The 18,779-nt window shown below is 44.9% G+C and overlaps 1 protein-coding gene across 3 annotated transcripts in view; it reads right to left on the reverse strand.

The window, feature by feature from the left end:
• ARHGEF12 (Rho guanine nucleotide exchange factor 12) overlaps nt 1-18,779 on the reverse strand; it is a 74,483-nt gene that overhangs the window by 1,738 nt on the left and 53,966 nt on the right. For all 3 annotated transcript variants that reach the window (XM_064634443.1, XM_064634442.1, XM_064634441.1), the window contains exons 19-39: nt 18,427-18,459; nt 17,448-17,562; nt 16,526-16,631; nt 16,090-16,302; nt 15,548-15,677; nt 15,160-15,195; nt 14,366-14,520; nt 13,532-13,678; nt 12,658-12,743; nt 11,716-11,841; nt 10,793-10,907; nt 9,795-9,895; nt 9,469-9,546; nt 8,154-8,229; nt 7,577-7,744; nt 6,987-7,074; nt 6,040-6,129; nt 5,817-5,893; nt 5,263-5,490; nt 3,029-3,499; nt 926-1,239 (exon numbers count right to left, since the gene is read on the reverse strand). In XM_064634443.1, the coding sequence (XP_064490513.1) occupies nt 926-1,239; nt 3,029-3,499; nt 5,263-5,490; nt 5,817-5,893; nt 6,040-6,129; nt 6,987-7,074; nt 7,577-7,744; nt 8,154-8,229; nt 9,469-9,546; nt 9,795-9,895; nt 10,793-10,907; nt 11,716-11,841; nt 12,658-12,743; nt 13,532-13,678; nt 14,366-14,520; nt 15,160-15,195; nt 15,548-15,677; nt 16,090-16,302; nt 16,526-16,631; nt 17,448-17,562; nt 18,427-18,459 (2,953 nt within the window). The remainder of the gene's footprint in view (nt 1-925; nt 1,240-3,028; nt 3,500-5,262; nt 5,491-5,816; nt 5,894-6,039; nt 6,130-6,986; nt 7,075-7,576; nt 7,745-8,153; nt 8,230-9,468; nt 9,547-9,794; nt 9,896-10,792; nt 10,908-11,715; nt 11,842-12,657; nt 12,744-13,531; nt 13,679-14,365; nt 14,521-15,159; nt 15,196-15,547; nt 15,678-16,089; nt 16,303-16,525; nt 16,632-17,447; nt 17,563-18,426; nt 18,460-18,779) is intronic.

The raw sequence follows: 18,779 nt of genomic DNA on the forward strand, positions 1-18,779 counted from the left end.
TTCATACATCAAAATGCTAAAAACCTTCTGCAGCGACGGCTATTTTGTAAAGAGAATCCCCATCACATAAAAAAATGAAATAATTTTGAATATACTTAGCCTGAAAACCTTGTCATTGGTTTGCTGCAACTCGGCACCTTCATTTGACACTGGCAGCAGCAGCATGCAACAGATCTGATAAGCCTTTTTGTGCCAGGAATTCATATTCCTTAGGTCAGTGGCCCCTTCAAAACTCCACTGCTGCAGACTTGTCCCAGCCCTCAGGAACCTCTCCAGATTCAAACCAGTACGTGCCCAACAGAAATATTTGCCTCTCGTCATCCACAACTTAAATTCAAGCAGAACAGCACCAAACTCCTGCTTCAAAAGCTCCCAGGAACGAGAGCCAGAGGTAAGGAGAAGCACGGCAGCTTTTTTTTTTTTTCCCTTCTCCTCAAAATTATTTTCAAGCTCTTTTTTTTAAGCCAAAATCTAAAGGGTATGAGAGCCCTGAAGGTGTTTTAGTAGGAGCACAACACACCTTTAGTAGAAACACAACACACCTTTAGTAGAAACACAACACACCTTTAGTAGGAAAAACAACACACCTTCAGTAGGAGCACAACACACCTTTAGTTAGAAACACATCACATATTTAGTAGAAACACAACACACCTTTAGTAGAAACACAACACACCTTTAGTAGAAACACAACACACCTTTAGTAGGAAAAACAACACACCTTCAGTAGGAGCACAACACACCTTTAGTAGAAACACAACACACCTTTAGTAGAAAACACATCACATCTTTAGTAGAAAACACATCACATCTTTAGTAGAAAACACATCACACCTTTAGTAGAAAACACATCACATCTTTAGTAGAAAACACATCACATCTTTAGTAGAAAACACATCACACCTTTAGTAGGAACACAACACACCTTTAGCTTTTCAAGGGCATCCTCAATGTTCTGGATGTACTGCATGAGCTGCACACGGATCTCCAGAGGCAGGGGAGGGCTGGCCATGAAGGAGCAGGACTCTTCCACCCCCCCCCAGCGCGAGGCCAACATCTCCTCCGGGAACGGGGAGCCCCCTCCGTCCGACCGCGCGTCCCGGGGGGACAGCGGCTGCTGCCGGGCAGAGTCCAAGGGGGCCCGGCCACCCCCCGTGCACTGGAGGACCAGGGAGGACACCTCCTCGTCCGTGGAGCTCTCCTGCACTGTTCCATATCCATCGAGGATCAAATAATTTCCTGTGGAGAGAGGACAGCTCTGGGCTCCCAGCTCCGGCTCGGCCGTGCTGGAGGCGCTGCAGGAGAGGGAGGTGGGGAGAGGTCCAGCTCCTGAGACATTTGAAAATGGCCTGAGGAGAAGCTTTTCTGAAAGCTACACAGATTGTATCAGACCAGACTGGTTTGGTTCTGAATTGGTTCAGAGATCAGGGCTGGTTTTTGCACTGTAGATTAAAATCTCCATGATTAGATAGACAGGAGTTGGAGTCGAGATGATCCTTGTGAAACCCTTCCACCCCAGGATATTCTAGGAACTAATCCCCCACTCTTCTGGTTTTCTATTTCTATTATACTGATTTTTGCACTGTAGATTAAAATCTCCATGATTGGATGGGCAGGAGTTGGACTCTGATCCTCGTGGGTCCCTTCCACCTCAGGATATTCTAGGAACTAATCACCCACCCTCTTGTTTTCTATTTCTAATACTGGTTTTTGCTCTGTAGATTAAGAACTATATGATAAGATGGACAGGAGTTTGACTCTTTGATCCTTGTGGGTCCCTTCCACCTCAGGATATTCTATAAACTAATCATCCACCCTCCTATTTTTCTAAAATCTGTTTCTCTTATACTGGTTTTTGCACTGTAGATTAAAAACTATATGATTAGATGGACACTAGTTGGACTCAGATGATCCTTGTGGGTCCTTCCCAACTCAGGATATTCCATGAGCTAATCACCCACCCTCCTGTTCTTCCAAAATCTCTGTTTCTATTATAATGACTGAAAAAGCTGCACTTACACTAATGGTACCTGACAAACCCAACTTCTGGATTTCTAAACTCCACTTGCCACTTAAGGTACTGAGGATGCTTTTACCTTTAAAACTGAGCTCGTTGATATATTAAAAGATAAAGCAATGACAGACAGAAATGCTTTCACAACCTGCACCTTGGTAGGATTCTATCAAACCATTTCTCCCCAGCAAAGCCAGCACGTGGAGTCAGAATTGACTAAAAACAGATCAATCTAATTCTGATGTCCCTGCACAGTTAAAAAAGTAAACAGTGTTAAGAGGTGACAAATAAATTAGATGCTTCAAGTTGTTGGCTCAGTTTTAATAATTTAAAATGTCTCAGCAAGAAAAATTATTTGCAATCTGTAGTTGGAAGGCAGAGCTGGGGCAGTCACAAATTGGCTTGTTCACATGGATTTAATCCAATTTTTAAATAAAAGCATATTTATGGGTAAGAGATTTCTATATGACTATTAGTCTTTAACCTACCTAATAGCAGCTACTTCTATACAGCATGCACATGAGAGAAACCTCAGCTTCTCTAGTAAGTTTAGTGACAAAAACCTGCCAAATATGCCATATGTAGCAATAATAATAGAAATAACAAAAAAAAAATAAGCTTTTAAGAGCTTCAGACTGGGGTAAGGTCACAGGAGACTGTGACAGTGCAAAGCTAAATTCTTTTCTTGATCAGGAGAAGCCAACAGAAAATGGCACCATGAGTCATGGGGGCTTAAAAAAGGGCTTTGCCTTCAGGGAAAACCTTTTCCCTACAGTCCCAACAGCCAGCTGAGGGATAAAGTGGTCCAGGGAAAGTGCAATCAGGAGCTTGGATTGTGCAATTACAGCGTGTCACAGTGTGTTAACCCCACAGCACTGCAGCTTCTGCCTCCACAACACAGAGAATTCATCAGGTACGTGCCTGCACAGCCCTTTGCAGGGCTGGAACGGCTCGGCAAGGTCGAGAGTTGATTTTAGGATAAGCAAGAGAGGAGCCTCCAATGCTGAACCTCACCTGAGATCCGTATTTGCACCTCCTCTTCCTCCTTCCTCTCCATCAGCTCGCTCTCAGAGGGGTTTTCATCGCTGTGAGCCTCCCGAGCATCAAAAAAGTGCTCCCCGCTCTCCTCAGCCCCCACCCCTTCCAGCTCCAGGGGGGAAACCTCCGGGGTCCCGCTCCCACGGTCCGGTCCCAAATTCCCGCTGGGCCTGGGGTCTCTCCCCACCAGCTGCATGGCATCCCCTGGGGCTGGAGACTCAGCTGAAGTCCGGAGGCCATAACCAGCTGGGGACTCCTCAGTTCTGGGCAGTGTTCTGTCCGAGCCAGGCTGGAATTTGTCGCTGTCCGAGTGCTGGAGCTCGGTCCCGCTCTCCGTCTGGGCTTCCTGGGACACAGTCCTGAACCTGGGGAAGCGCTGCCGCTCTTCCAGGGTGCCCTTCTCAGCCAGGCCAAACTGCTGCACCAACAGCTGCCTCAGCAAACCCACTGCAAGGAGAGGAGACACGTCCACAGGGATTAAACCAGACAGAAAGGTCACCCCTCCGCCGAGGTGCATCTCCTCTCCTTGCTCTTGCCAGGAAAAACAGGGATAAAAATAAATGTATTAAGGGCTCAGGTCTTACTCCACGTTTCACCTCATAAGTGAGAGCAAACATGTCAGTGCAAGTTCCATCTTCTTAGAGAAAAACAAAGGGATTGCCTGCTGGAATTAGCTGGAGTGCCTGGGTTTCACCCTGCAAAACAGCTGTGGCTGTGACAGGGGATTCCCTGTGACTATTGCATTCCTGTGAGCATCTTGTGACTGTTCCATTCCTGTGAGCATCTTGTGACTATTCCACTCGATTTTGAAATGACAGATCAAAAAAAAAAAAAAAAAAAGACATTTTTTCCCTAAAATTTCATGCAAATTTATGCCTGTTTGAACTTCAACCCACATTCCTTTAGCTCTCAAATTATCCCAACCAAACACTTCAAAATAAGGACATATTGTTCAAAACAAAGCTGTGATGCTGTCAAGGGTATAACTGTTCATCCTCTCCACTTAGCTCTCCTGTAACACCCAAAAAAAAAAAGCTATGATGTCATACAAAGGAAAAGTACATCTCAAAACTTGAGTGACCCTCTGCTGCTGTTGGAGAGCTGCTGTTTTAATGCTGAGAAGTCAGGAGATGGTGTAAGGTCACCAATACTGTCCTTGCACACCCCCAGACTAAGATTTATTTTAGCACTGGCCTCTGAAAACCAATACCAAGAACGTTTGTGCAACGTTCACAATCAGAAAGGGACTTTGAATCCTGTAAGAAGAAGAATAAATGGATTAAGAGATCCAAGATAACTCAGAGATTGCAGAGAACTGCCATTACTTGTACAGAGAGAAGGAATTGGGGCCAAGGATGTGAGTGCTCTGAATTTTGGGAGAGTCAAAGAGCCCCCAGAGCAGCAATACAGACTCTTCCCTCCAAGTACAGCGGAGGGACTGAGTGTCCCTTTGAGGGTTGCCAAGAAGAGATATATGGATTAATGAATTCATTCAAATTTTAGGAAGTTCTATTTAGGAATTGCACTGCTAGAGCTGATGGAGGAGGTTGCAGAGCATTATCCCTCTGAAAGGAGATGTACTGGAGAACAGAGGAAGTGATCAAAAATCTTCTACAAACAATTTTAAAGAATCATCTGTCCATTAGAAAAACTTCTTTTTAACACACACAAGTGTTGATCTAGTTATACCCAACCTCCTCCAAGTCCTCAGGAAATCAGAACTTGGACTTGCTCAAGTTCACATATATCCAATTTGCAGGATTTTACAAAAAAAAAAATAGTTGAAAATCACAAAACCTCTCATTTCCATAGCACTGGAGCAGGATAGAAGTCCACAGCCTGACTGCCCTGTCTTCAAAATTCACTGCTGACTAGCAATGGCACTGCACTAAGTTCTGCAATATAATTTTGCCATCAAAGCACTCCATGGACAGTGACAATTCATTAACATTTTATACACAGTTCATTTTATATATGGGAAAACCACAGAAAAACAATGAGATGCCCTGAAGCCAAAGGAAGGGTCAAAGTATGAATTCAGAACTCCAAATTCCTGGCTGGCAGCTCCATTCTGCTGTGAAACACAGCACAGGGAGAACTGATAATTAATAGGAACGGGCTTTTGGATTTTAATTTAGATCACTGATGGCTGAGCTAACGATTTCCACCTCTAAATCACATCCCAGTGGACACTGGCCATGGATACTCACAGTTCCTTAATGCATCCCGTGCCCACTGCCCCTCTGACAGTGAGGGGGAACTGGTGGCTGTGTGTTCATAACATGCAGAGGAGTCTTTGAGGGTCAGCTCTGCCTGCTGCACCTTCTCAAACTGCCCTTCAGACACCAGCAGGCTTCCCACCTTGGCCTTTTCAGACATGATGGGTGAAGAGGACTGAGTGTTCAGTATGAGGGGAGATTCCAGCCCCAAATCTTTATCTGGGGAACAGAAAACAGACATTCAGGTGAATACAATGGGAGACTGCAGAGGGTTCTGCTTCACACAGAAAACTCTGAAAACACTAAAAAATACAGTTCTTGAGCCAGTTCAATCCAGGGTTAAAAAAGACTCTTTCCCAGCAATTTCTAAAACAGATGGGAATAGTAAGAGGTGCATTTCCAAGAGGTTCAGCATCACTTCTCCACACGACTTTTCCTTTGAAGAAAAATATCAAAGATCCCCAAGCCACGAGGATCGTGGCTTGGCACATCTGCACTCCAGGCAGCAAATCCACTGAGCCCATTTACCTGGATCCCTGTTTTACCTGGGCTTTGGAGGCTGCTGGCAGGAATGTCATGCTGCTCCTTGAGCTTCTGCTGCTCCTCTTCTTCACGCTCCTCCCTGCAGGGAGGGAAGAACCAGCACATTCCTTTAGTCACATTGAGCTGAGTCTCTGCAGGACAATCCCTGCCCTGGCTGGCAATCTCTGAGCAGGAGGGGTGCTGGAAAAAGGAAAACCAGCCCTTCCTCCTCCAGCTTTTACTTACTCTCCAGGGCCTGACTGTGGGAGTGGAATCACTCTCCTGGCACTGCCCATTTTCACAGTCCCTGCCATCTGGGCTATAAGGTCCTGCCACCTACAGCAGAAACATCAAATAAAAACATGCAACAAGTGAAGCATAATGAATACTTTCCTATTTAACACCTCTTAAATCCAGCTAATACTTTTTTTAGACTTTATTACTGCTTTTCTTATCAATAAAAATAGCTTTTGTTCATGTTCTGTTACATGCAATTCCCCAGTAAGGCCCTGTGAACACTCAACTCACCAGGATACTTTTCAGCAGAGGGAAATGATAGACAGGACCTTAGCAGTTGTCAGATGAACCAGTTATTTTATATAAAAATATATACAAAAGCATTATTTCACATATTTCTGAAGAGTTTCATATATGACACATGACAAGTTGCCATGTATCCCATAAATAAGTCTTATACTTCAGAAGAAAAGCATTTCTACCCAAAAGGAAATAAAATCTTTTAGCCAGGGGATCAAATTCCTGCATTGGGGGTGCTTGTGACACCAGTATCCACGTCTGCAATGATACCTGGTTCTGCATGAAGATGCAGGATTATTTAATCTTATCTGGCAGTCAGTCACAGAAAACCAGAATTTCAAGGGTAAAAAAAAAAGGATTTTTGAGGTCAGAATGGGTCTGGAGCGAGTCAGAGAGCAAACATAAGCACAGAAACACTGTATGGGTTTGGGGTATGTATGGGTTTGGGGTTTTTAATATAATACACATGCTCACTAATAGGTGTGTGTTCACCCTCCCCTGCTTTCTCCAGCTTAGGAGAGACTAACTTAGACCATCAGAGCTGTGTTTTTAGCTCAGAGGAGGAACTCAGGGACACCTGCACAGGTACTAGAGCTGTGAAAGAGCTCTGGAGCACAGCAAAGCCAGCAGCAGCTGGAGCTGCAGCAGTTACTTACACGTTCTTTTCTGAGACAGTCTGTGCCACCAGCTCGTAAATGTGAGCGCCGTTCTCCGACATGGAGATGACGAAGAAAGCTTTGTTATCTGCACAACACAGGGAAGCAAGGATTTAACTAGAATGCCTTGGGCCACACGGCTTTCTGAAAAGTCCTAAAACAAGCCAAAACCCCGGCCCAAAGCAAGGACAGAACAGGTCAGGAGATAACCCTCCAAGGCTGTAATTATGGACACATCGACCTTGCCCTGTCCAGGAAATCTGTCCTCAGAAAAAAAAAAAAAAAAAGCCATTTTGAAAAAGCTTTATTTCTCCTCTGTTCCCTCCTAATAATTTCCAGAGTACTTTTCATCTAACACAATCAGAGTACTTTAATTTAGAAGCCTATTTAAAACCCGAGCAGTGCCTATTACTGCTGCAGAGGAGTTAAACGGCTCATACATACTAAGCACGATGTTGGACAACCAAGAATTAAACCTACGCAGTTTTCTGTGTTCTACTCTGGATCTCCACACAAAAACTTCTATCCTCAGCTGAGCTAAGCCTTTATTTTTGGCTTCTCCTTTTGCCTCCTCAGCGGGTCACACTGACCTGTTGCCACCTGACGAACCAGGACGGTGTTGAGTTTGATGATGGGGCTGAAGGTGTGTTTGCTGTCGGCTGTGGAGGCCAAGATCTTACTGTGGCACTTCAGCACCAGTTTATCATCTTGTTTCTGCAACAGCACCAGAATGTCCTCCAGCAGCAGAGTGTAGAGATCTGCCCAGAGTGCAAAAAGAACCCAGAACGAGTTAAAGATTCAGAGTTTCCTATCACACCCCTGCAGAAGGCAAAAAGCAGCATTTTTGATTACTCATGCAGAGGCAGCAATCAGTGCTGTGCCATTCCAGGCAAAGCTTGCAAATCTTCCTCATGAAAACTACAGCAGAAAGCTACAGATGGAATTGGATCATCTCATGACTGACTGCTGTGTCCCTGCATGGCCCTAATGATGCTCCAGCACATTTCAGAATTGACAAGAATAATTTAATCAGCTCTGAGGAGCACACAGGCATTATTACATGTGGCAGGAAGGAGAATAATTGGGAGCTGAGCAATGCTTTCTCCTTCTCTCCTTCCCAGCAAACACACACAGAGCCAGGGAAGGCAGGGGATGGCACAGACTCACCAATGGTTTTGTCACGGTTCACCTTCCAAGTCAGAGGCCCTTCATGGAGCATTTTTCTCTTTGTCAGGTCCAAGTTCTGTCACCAGGGGAAAGAAAAGAAGCAGCACTGTGAAATTTCCATGGAAGTAAGTCAGGATAAAACACAGGGTTGCCAGAGGGACTCCACTTCGGAGAGAAGCAGCTGAACCCAGACTGGGAAAAGAAACGTGGAGCAGGAGCAGGTTGTGAGTGTAACCCAAAATGTTGTGAGAGATGTTTGTTGTCACTCTTCCTCCTTCACTGCTCTTTTGCAGATGCTGAGTGTCACAGGGTGGAGGATTTTCCTACCAAGCCAAGCTCCTAAGGCATTAGGATGCCACCTGTTTCCTAGGAGGAGCTTTTCCAGTATCCTGCATAAAGTTTGCAGTTCCAGCATCACAACTGGTTAATGCCTCAGCACTCGATTTGCAAGTCAAGTGTGCCTACAAATGATATACAAATCATCCCAGTGATCTGACGGAATTTATAATGTCAATGGATTCTTCAGGCATTTCAGTGCTTGTGACATTTAGATCTGCAGGCAGAAGTGACAATTTTCACAATTCATCCCTTCCAAGTCTCGGAGTCTACAATCAATGACAGCAAGATTTCATAACTGCCAGTGAGTTGTTCACTTCCTCTCTGAATGCTTGCAAGTTTTTTTATTTGTGGGAAGGACACATGACACAGTTTCACAGAAAAGTCTTCAGATGAAAATTTTTTTGGCTACACACTGACTTTGGGGGGAGCAACCAGCAAGGAACCAGCTTCACTAACATAACTGCAAGGCTTTACAGGGGCCATGAACCAGAGTATTTGTAACACTGGGCTTTATTTGGCTCTACCTGTGGATCTCTTACACAGATCAGCCTGTGCACAAGCTCTTCTTTTCCAGCCAATTGCACTGCTACACCTCAAGGCTCTCTGAGGCCTCCCCACTTCCAACAGCACCCCTAAGATGTGCAATCACATGAGAGATAATCCACACTAAGACTCATCATCCATCAGATATCTCTCATATGAAACACTGCTTGAGCTTTGACCACTAAGATTTGTTTCACAGAGCTCCATCAACACCATTCTGTGCAGAGCTGGGTTGTTATATCCCCAGAGATCTTGAGGAAGGTGGCAAAACTCACATTTTTGAGACTAATTGTTTTCATTTTTGTACAGAAACATTTATCTCTGAAGACCCTTTGACTGCACATCAGAAGGCTGTGGCAGAAAGAAGCACAAATTGAATGGCAGGGCTGCAAACACAATTTACAGAGAGATGGGCTCAGTGTTTTCAACTCACCCTGAACTCATCCATCATGGGATCCTCAGACTGCTTCAGGTAGGACAGGTCGAGCCGACGCTGATAATCTTCCAAATGCTGCAGAAAACACGACAAAAAGGGGCACTTTGAGCAGCAAAACTGCCTGGGGTCACAGGGCAGGCCTGAACACTTCCATGGATGCACCCAGGGGCACCTCCACACACTCCCAAACGCTGGGATCCTCCTCTCACAGGCGCCACAAAACATCTCTGAGCACAACATAAAGTCACCAGTGGAGACTCCAGGTGCCTTAAAAATGCTTATTATCCTCCCCAACCCCGAGTGCTCCCTCTGTCACCTCCCACCTGCTTGTTCTCTGACTCTTTGACAGCCTGGTTCACGTGGTTGAGGATCTGACGACAGTGATCCGCAGCTTTCTTCACTTTCTCCTTCTCTTCAGACAGCTCTGCAAGAGAAGGAGGAAAATGTAACAATGCTTTCCAAAAAAAAAAAAAAGGTTTGAGAAGTCAGCAATCTAGTGCAGCTTGATGACCTCAAATTTGAGAAAGGGAAGTTAAACTCGCAGACGAGTCTGTCAACAAAAGGCACGTTGCAAAGGTGAGGTGATAAAAATGAGATTTGTGGCAGGAGATAACTCATTTTAAGCTGCAGATCTTCATACAGAGCACAATGGTTGTTACTCTCCCTTTTCTGAGGGGCTTGTGACAACTACTCACTGCACAATAACCTGAGTAGTGCTCTGAGAAATCCAAAATCTTCACCACAAAGGGAACAGACACAGGTGAACCCATCAATTCTCACCACCACAAGCCACACTGAGAATTCAGTTAACAGGCACATAAACCAGTACATCAAAGATAATGGAGTGTCACATGCTTCCTAATTATGATTAGGATGAACTTGTAAATGCAGTCTATTTTTTATGAGTAATGAAATTACACTGCAGAAGGTATCAGATAGTAAACCTGGAAAGGCTTTTTGTGATATTATTAATCACACTGTTGTGCTGGAAATATCTTTCAGTGTAACACATTCTAACTAAATCCCACCCTCTGCAAGAACATGAGAACCTTGTGATGCTTTGGAGACTCAATAGATTCACTTATTTCACGGTGAATTTTCTTTTTTTCCCCCCTAAGAAGGAACAAATACTTTGTATTTTTGTATACAAAGGGTTTTCCTTTCTGTTATTTTTCTAGCCTGCCCTCCTGTGCAGAAGGCAGCAGCGAGGCCACAGTGAAAGCAGATAAAATTGAACAGCTCTTCAACACGTGCTTTGAAATCACTTTTACCTGGGAAAACCTGCTGAGGTGGATCATAAACCCCTGTGGAAAGGCTTTACCTGTGTACTTGGCAATGTTATCCAGCAGAAGGGGGTACTTTGTCAACCTCTGCATCTCCGTGGGAATGATATCCTTCAGCTGCAGCCGGCGGCACAGGGGATTGCTCTCAGCATCCTAAATTTGAGCAGCACAATATCTGCATTTGTCATTTTTATTAAGGCCATAATTACCTGAATGCATAACATCTATTCATCACATAAATGTCTATTACTTCGCTTTCCAGTAATTAAATACAAGACAAGAAGTGCCAAGATCTATCACCCAGACAAGGCAGCCCCTCTCCATCTGCAATTACACAGAGGAAGAGCTCATCACCAGAGCAGTGCCTTCCTTCCCTCATTACTTCCCAGAGGCCTGGGACCATCCCCCATCAATCTCAGTCAGCACCACACAGGGAACACATCAGTTTAGGCTTTCACACCGCAGCAAAACACAGCACATTTTTCAGTATAATCTCCCCTTGCATTACCCGAGCCCTCCCCAGCCCGTGGTAATGAAGATAATGTTCTCTCCTAAAAGTGCCACGTGTATCCAAGCCCCTTCCCTGGCAGGCAGAGCAGGTGCACATCATCTGTCTCCTGCCCCTGGCAAGCACTGAAATGGCACTGCCCTAAGAGCTTTTCCCCACAGAACTCCTCATCCTTGGGAATCAGCCACCCCGAGGGAGATGCCATCTCCTCCCTGGGACACCATGTGCTTCCCTGCATCCCACCAGGACATTCTGTGCTCCCCACAATTAAAGGCTCCTCCCTGCGGGAACGATTAGCCAGAGATAAATACGGTGCTGGAAAGGATCCCAATCTGAAGACAATGTTAGACATGATGTCATTAATTACTGGAACTCGATCTACAAGCATTCAGGAGGCTGTGCTGGCCCCCAGCCACATCCTCGGGGCGACTCCAACCCCGCTGTCGAACTCACCTGCACGAAGGTCTGGAAACGCGAGTCCTTCTTCTGGCGGGACTTGATGACCTCCAGGGCAAAGGGCTGGTTACTGCAGAACGTGGCAGTGGCATGTTTCAGCTTCTCCTCTGCTGCTCCACTAAACTGTGCCAGAAAGCCAAGAAAGCCAGGTTTAGATAAGCTCAGGCTCAGCATGTGCCACCCTCATCAGACACAGAGCCGCTGGTGTGGCCAGGGAAGAAATGAGCTGGTGGCAAAACATGAGGAGTGAATTTCTGCCCTGGTTTTTCCCATTTTCCTGAGGAACATCCTAAACTCTACAGTTCTCCTGTTTCCAGCCCAACCACACCACAGAATGGCAGAATGGTTTGAGTGGGAAGGGACCTTAAAGCCCATCCAGTCCCACCCCCTGCCATGGGCAGGGACACCTTCCACTATCCCAGGCTGCTCCAAACCCCATCCAACCTGGCCTTGAACACTTCCAGGGATGGGGCAGCCAAACCTTTCCATAAGGGGTCTCAGAAATGAAGCCTTCAGCAGCGCTACAGAACTTGAAAAGGTTCAGCTATGTAAATTCCAAGATTAGAAATAAGTATTTTTAACTTTTAACTGCACCGCAGGCAACACAAGACATTTCAGTGTTACTGAAATAAATGGTGCAATTACATTTTTCAAAATGCTACTCTCACCTTTGTGTCTCCGAAACTACCTTTCTATTCTACCCACACATCTGAAGGAAATTATTTCTGTTCCTTAAATTACTCTTATCTCTAACCAAATGAAAGCCCACAGAAGTTCTTCCTGCTTTCCTTCCACCCTCATTCTCCAGCTCCATAGAAATGACAACTCCCAGACCTTCAGTTCCCATTAGCTGGAAACTGCCTTCACCAACCTCTGCCTCTGTTTGTCATTCTATTGAAACATTATTTGCAAATGTAAGGAAGCATAAAGGAATTTTACCCAGGAAAGCAAGTCTTCCCCAATTTGGCCAATGACAGAAGTCTCGTTCCTTTTCCGGACAGTTTTCATCTGATCATTCAGTGCAACTTAAAAATAATAATAAAAAAGGAAAATTTTATAAATAGTGGTCAAATTGCTTAATTTTCAGCAGTTATTTTAAAGTAAAAGTTATTCTAGGAGAAGACGAGATTTGCAGTAATTTCAATTAAATAAAAAACATTATCCTGCAACACAATAAATTTAGCAAAATAGCTAAGAAAATGCTATTTAACTTCTTTGCACTTCTGTCTCACCTGCCTTCAAATGACCCCTAAGAACCATTCCAATCTTATCTTTTCTGAGGCTCAGCATCACTTTTTTAAAAAGAGCAATATATGCAGAACACAACTCAAGCCACCTGCATAAAATCCTGCCAGTGATTATTCAGTGGCAGGGCTGCAATTCCCCTAGTGAGCAGTTCTTTCCCTAAACAATCAGGAGGGGCCACCCTTCAAAACCACCTGCAAGACATCAATCTTTCCAGCTCTGTTTTCATATTCCCTTCAAAAAACCAGTTGTAACATCTTGATGTTGACCCACAAAGCCCATCCATCAAAGCACTGCTCCTTTTATCCAGCAGGAATCAGCACAAGGCAGGCTGTGCACACAGATAAGAGGCAGCAAGGGCTGGAGCGCTGGGCAGATGCTTCCCTTATCAAAATATCTCTGTAAATCAGAACTATAACAACTGTGTGCCAAAGGAAGCCCAGATGTAACGCTCCGTTTTATCTCAAGTGCTGCACGAAGCCGCCTCTTCTTTCAGGGTCGCTTTGCTTAAATTTCTCAGCTCTTGGCACCCAGAATTCCAGGTGAGAGGCACCTCAGCTGCTCCTACCATGAAGGCCAAGGATATCCTCCAGGTTGGAGAAGATTTTGCGCTTGTCACTGGAGCTGAGGATCCCTTCCCTGGTCACACGCTGGTAGAAGACGTTGTGCAGGACCTTCAGCGTGCGGACGTGGGCTCGCTCTGTGTAAAACAGCTCTGAGGGGAGAGAGGAAGCAGGGATTGGGACTCTGGGGGGGGCACGTGGAGCCAAACACGAAGCCAACAGAAGTCAGAGTATTAAGTTAGAACAGTGTCCCTCACCAGCACTTCCCTTGCTGGCCCATATTCCAGCACGGAGCCACGCTCCGCTGTAATTCCAGGTTTGAAAGAAGAGAGAAGCCAATTGATTCACGGCTCATAACTGACCCCAAACCAACAGTGAACTCTGAGCAGCTCATAAAGCCACACAGAGAGTCCTGGAACTGAGATGAAGCTTTGAAGATGAAGTCTGGGAATAGCATTTGCACCGTGTGCTTTCCAAAAAAATCAAGCTTCTCTTGCTTTCTTTCATAGAATATATTGCAAACTGGCCTTTCACTACCTTAATATTGTTTAATAACCACTTAATATCGTTTAATAACCACTTAATATCATTTAATAACCACTTAATACCATTTATTTCTTCTTTAAGGACTCGGATCAGTCTCATCTCAGGATACTTTTCAGCAACAAGTACAATTTCTATACACAAGAACTCTGCCAGCCAGAAGTTAACAGCCACTACTTTGAGCAGATCAGTGAAAACACAGCTAGTTTTAAATTTTAAGAACTTCAGAGCTCCAGAGCACAGGTCTCAACTTTTTTTTTTGTGCTTGCTGAGCTAGGAAAGAACATCCATCTCACCATTAATCACTTCTTGGCGCTTGATTTCATAGGGTTTGAGCCCCATCAGCACTTCCCTGCTCACGAGCTGCTGCCAGTTGGGAGGGTCCATGTCCATGTCGAAATCATAGAGCTCATCTTCACTCTGCACATCTGCAAAGCCAACACTGTCCATCCTAATGTGAGAAAAAGGTGTCAGGCACTTCCCATTTCAGGCACGGGTGTAAGGAAGAAAGAAATGCTAAGTATACATATGTCAGTTGTAGAGGATTATGAACATGCTCTTAATGTCAGCTGGAGGCTGTTTGATATCTGAACCTATAGGCACAGGCTCTAATTTTGCCCTTTACAACTAAGAGTGAATATCTGTTCTTCCAGTGCTTCCACAACCCTCCTTTTAATGACACAGATCAAATAATTCGCTTGGAGTCAAATATCAAGCCAGTGAAAGGGCACGTCACAATTTCTTTCCTCTGTCTATCTGCAGATCCAGAGCCAAGAGCAACACACAGAGGTTTAAACAGAAAATATGGAAATGTCTTCTCCCTAACCTAACAGCCATTCAAATCAGGAGATACAGCAATCACTCCACTTCACCCACAGATCAAAGGGTCTATTTGCATATGACTCACTCCACCTGTCCTATATGTGGCTGCCAGTGCCTGATTCCATATAGGTGTTATTAAAGAAAAGGAAAGATCCTGCAGACAACTGTGCAGGCTCAGAACAACGAGCTTCATAACCTGCATTCTGCTTCAGAACCTCCCGAGCCCTAAACAATTCTTTGCAGTTCAAACACTTCTAAGCACACTCACTTGCGAAAAGGCTTTGGTGTTCCCATGTCAACCATTCTGCAAGGAAGAAAAGAAATTATTAGGGAAGCTTATGCCTGAATTCCCCCTGCTCAGACACTCAGCACAACTTCAGAGTACAGCTCTGAGCTCCCCACTAGAACATTCTGTCCCCTGTCAGACTCACCCTCCTGACAGAGAGGTTTTTAGTATTACCACAGCAGCAGACACAGACCAGTGGCTCAGATTCTACCAATAAAACTGATGTCACTAATAATTTTATGGACTGTTTCAACAGCCATTGTCACACTGACACAGGAGTTGGACTGCAGTGGCCCCCATGGGTCCCTCCCAACTCAGGATACTCTGATTCTAGCACTCTCTCAAGGCTCACTCAAGCAACCACAGTTACCTCTCTGACTCTCCCTCCTCCTCCTGCAGGTTTTCCAAAGGAGATGGGAATTCAAAGGTGGTGTTGGGCGTGCGGGGTGTGCCATCCATGGAGTCACTGGCAGGTGGAGCTTCTCCAGGCTGCTTCAAACCTACACAGGGGGTAAGTGGGAAATGGCATTAGAGAACTTTCCAGCCTCCTCAGAGCCTCTTGATTCCAGCCTCACTTCAGCTCAGAGCTGGAGGAACTGAATTCCTGGGCTGGTAAGGAAAGTCTCGGTGACAAATCCCAGGTGACACAGGCTGCTGCTTCCAACAGCAGGCACTGAGACTGGGTCCTTCCTGTTGGATGATCCAATGCCACGGTGGCAGAACCCACTAACAACAATTTCTGGTCATGGGAAGATTTCCCAATTCATAAAAGATGACTAAGGAGAGGAAGATCATACCTGATGATACAGAAAGATTTCCCAATTTGTCAGGCTTGTTGCATCAGAAGCATGCTTTGCATACTTCATTCCCAACACCAACTTTAATCATTCCTCTGCATTCTTTCCATCCTACCTGGTTCACTGTCCTTGCTTCCCTCTGGAGAGGAAAAGGGCCCCATTGCCAAGGGGGACATGGGGTTGGCAGGTGGGTATGGAGCATCTGTGCCATCACTGGAGGAGCCACTCTGGCGGATCTTGCTGGAATCTGGGGGCTCTGGGCTCACAGAAGAGGCTGTGGGTAAGTGCTTTGGGTGCCTGGGCTTCTGCATCTCCATGGCTCTGCCAACTGAACAAACACAGAGCAGTTACTCTGCTCAAAGAGCCCGGGCCTGTTCCCAGTGATAAGGAGAGGAAGCATTTCAGGACAAAAACAGGTCTGCGTGTCTTTAAAAATGTATTTTAAACCCAAAAAGTTTACTGAGTCTTCTTGCCATGAATTTTTAAAGACAGCAGAGACTTTGTGTGGCTTTCAGACTAAAAGGGAACATGTACTGCCCTGCCTGACATACTTGCACTGCTGTCGTGTCGACTCGGTCTCCTCGGTGGGCCCAGAATATTTGGAAAGCCTCTTCTCTTCCCTTTTTCCTCTCCTTCTTTCTCTTTCTTGATACTTTGCTGCAGTTAAAGAAAAGCAAACAGATCACTCACTGCTTGAAATGCAGTTATTTACTGAGATTTTAACTGAGGAAGGAGAGAAGCATGACTTATCTTACCCTTTCCAGAAGGTCGTGAGTGCCTGATCTAACCTTTTCACAGTGTCAGTGCAGAACTGCTCCTAACACTCCTAACATTTCCAGGGAAGCTGGAATGCTGAGGGAAATAAGCAGCTACTGTGACCAGATACACCCCCACGCTGTGGGGGACGAGCCATCACACCCCCAGAGAGGGGAGTTTTGGTGGAAATATTCATTACATAACCTGAAAAGTGGGGGTGGCAGGAAGAATAGCTTTCCTGCCTCATGAAGGATGAGTTTTTGGGCAAGTCTGTCAAGAAGAAAACTAAAATATACAGGCCAACAGCTGATCAACCATCATTAGCCATTAATGAGACCATGCATGATCCTTGTGGGTCCCTTCCAACTCGGCATATTCTGTGATGACATGAAACATTTCTCACCTAAAGGCTAAATTAGGTTAAAATAAAGATAAATAAGGCTAAAAATAAAGCTAAATAAGGCTAAAAATAAAGCTAAAAATAAGGCTAAGTAAGGCTAAAACTGTGAAAAACAAGCAGTCAGAATTCAGGTGTACAGGTAAAGGAATTAAAAAGGCCACTCATTTTTAATTCCCTGATGCAGAACCCAATTTCAGCTGCTGTGCAGCGCAGTCACCCCAGATCCTCTCGATGAAGAGCCTAAAATCAGCCCAAATTTTTCATGTGTGTCATGCAAAAGTGGATTTTGAATTCTAAACCGGCCACAGCAGCACTACCTTGATCTTTGGCAGGAAACCAATACGGCCCCGTTTCTGCTCCAGGTTCCGAGGCTCCTTCACTTTGACTCCCAAGTGTTTCATGTAGGTGAGGATCACATATTGCATCGTGGAGCTGCCAAGGAGACACAAAAAAAAGAGTGAGGAGAAGGAGAAACCTATTGGGAAAACACCCTTTGCCAGTAAAATTGAGGTCAAACGCAAAGGTTTCAGTGAGAAGTTGATTATTTTTAAATGAAAGTAAGTGGGCTTTTTTTCTTTAATATAAAACAATCATAGACACTGGGAAAAATTCGGTTGATATCAGGATTTCTCCTGTTGTAAATATAAGATGGGAGTTTATAAAGATGAAGTATATGGGTGGAATAGGTTGCCCAGAGAGGTTGTGGACTCCCCATCCCTGGAAGTGTCCAAGGCCAGGCTGGATGGGGATTGGAGCAACCTGGGATGGTGGAAGGTGTCCCTGCCCATGGCAGATGGTCTTTAAAGTCCCTTCCAACCCAAACCATCCTGTGACTCTGATAAAATGCATAGAAGCCCAGGAGGTAAAACTAAAATTTTGAGAATTACACAGAAGGTCCTAAAATTCTATATTAAATACAAATGAGAAGTCACATTATAGCTTTGGATTATGGTAAAAGTAAGTAATAATAAAAGGTTACTGTGAGGAGTAGAGTAAAAGCTACTCAGCCAGTTGTATACACACAAAGTGAACAGGACAAGGCACACACACAAAATAAATCAAAAAGAAACATGAACTCCCAGTGACAGTAATTTTTAAGATCTGAAACAGAGGCAACAAACATCAGAGGCTGAGAGCAAGAGGCTGATGCTCTGAATTCCAATCAGTCCTGGCAGGGGATTTAGGGGATGAGAGTTGGTGGTACAGCCAGGAGAGGGCTGTCTTGCTCTGCTCAGAGAACAGAGCCAGCACTGGGGATCTTCCTGCACAAATTAACCCCCCCCAAACTTCCATTACCTCTTGTCTTCTTCCAAAGGCTGAGATGTCATCCTGAAAAAGAACAAGAGAATTTAAAAATGAAACTCAAAAACCAATTAACACCCAGCCACACCCACCCAGGAGCATCAGTAGCTGTGTTCAAAGTGTCCTTTAGGATGTTAAGAAGTCCCAGCAGGGAAAAAAAACCAAAAACCTCAAAACCAAAAAACTCAAAACCAAAACTGAAGGTTCGGCTGCGAAAATTGGCTTCAGCCCATGTTAAAAGAACAAAGGGGTTCTGAAGCCATAGGTTTCTAAAAAAAAGGACTGATCTAATAATGCACAAGCTGACAGTGGCAGCATTTCCTCTGCTGTTTGAGCAGCCCCCTTGA

This window comes from Pseudopipra pipra, chromosome 23 (genome assembly GCF_036250125.1).
Source record: "Pseudopipra pipra isolate bDixPip1 chromosome 23, bDixPip1.hap1, whole genome shotgun sequence".
Classification (NCBI taxonomy): domain Eukaryota; kingdom Metazoa; phylum Chordata; class Aves; order Passeriformes; family Pipridae; genus Pseudopipra; species Pseudopipra pipra.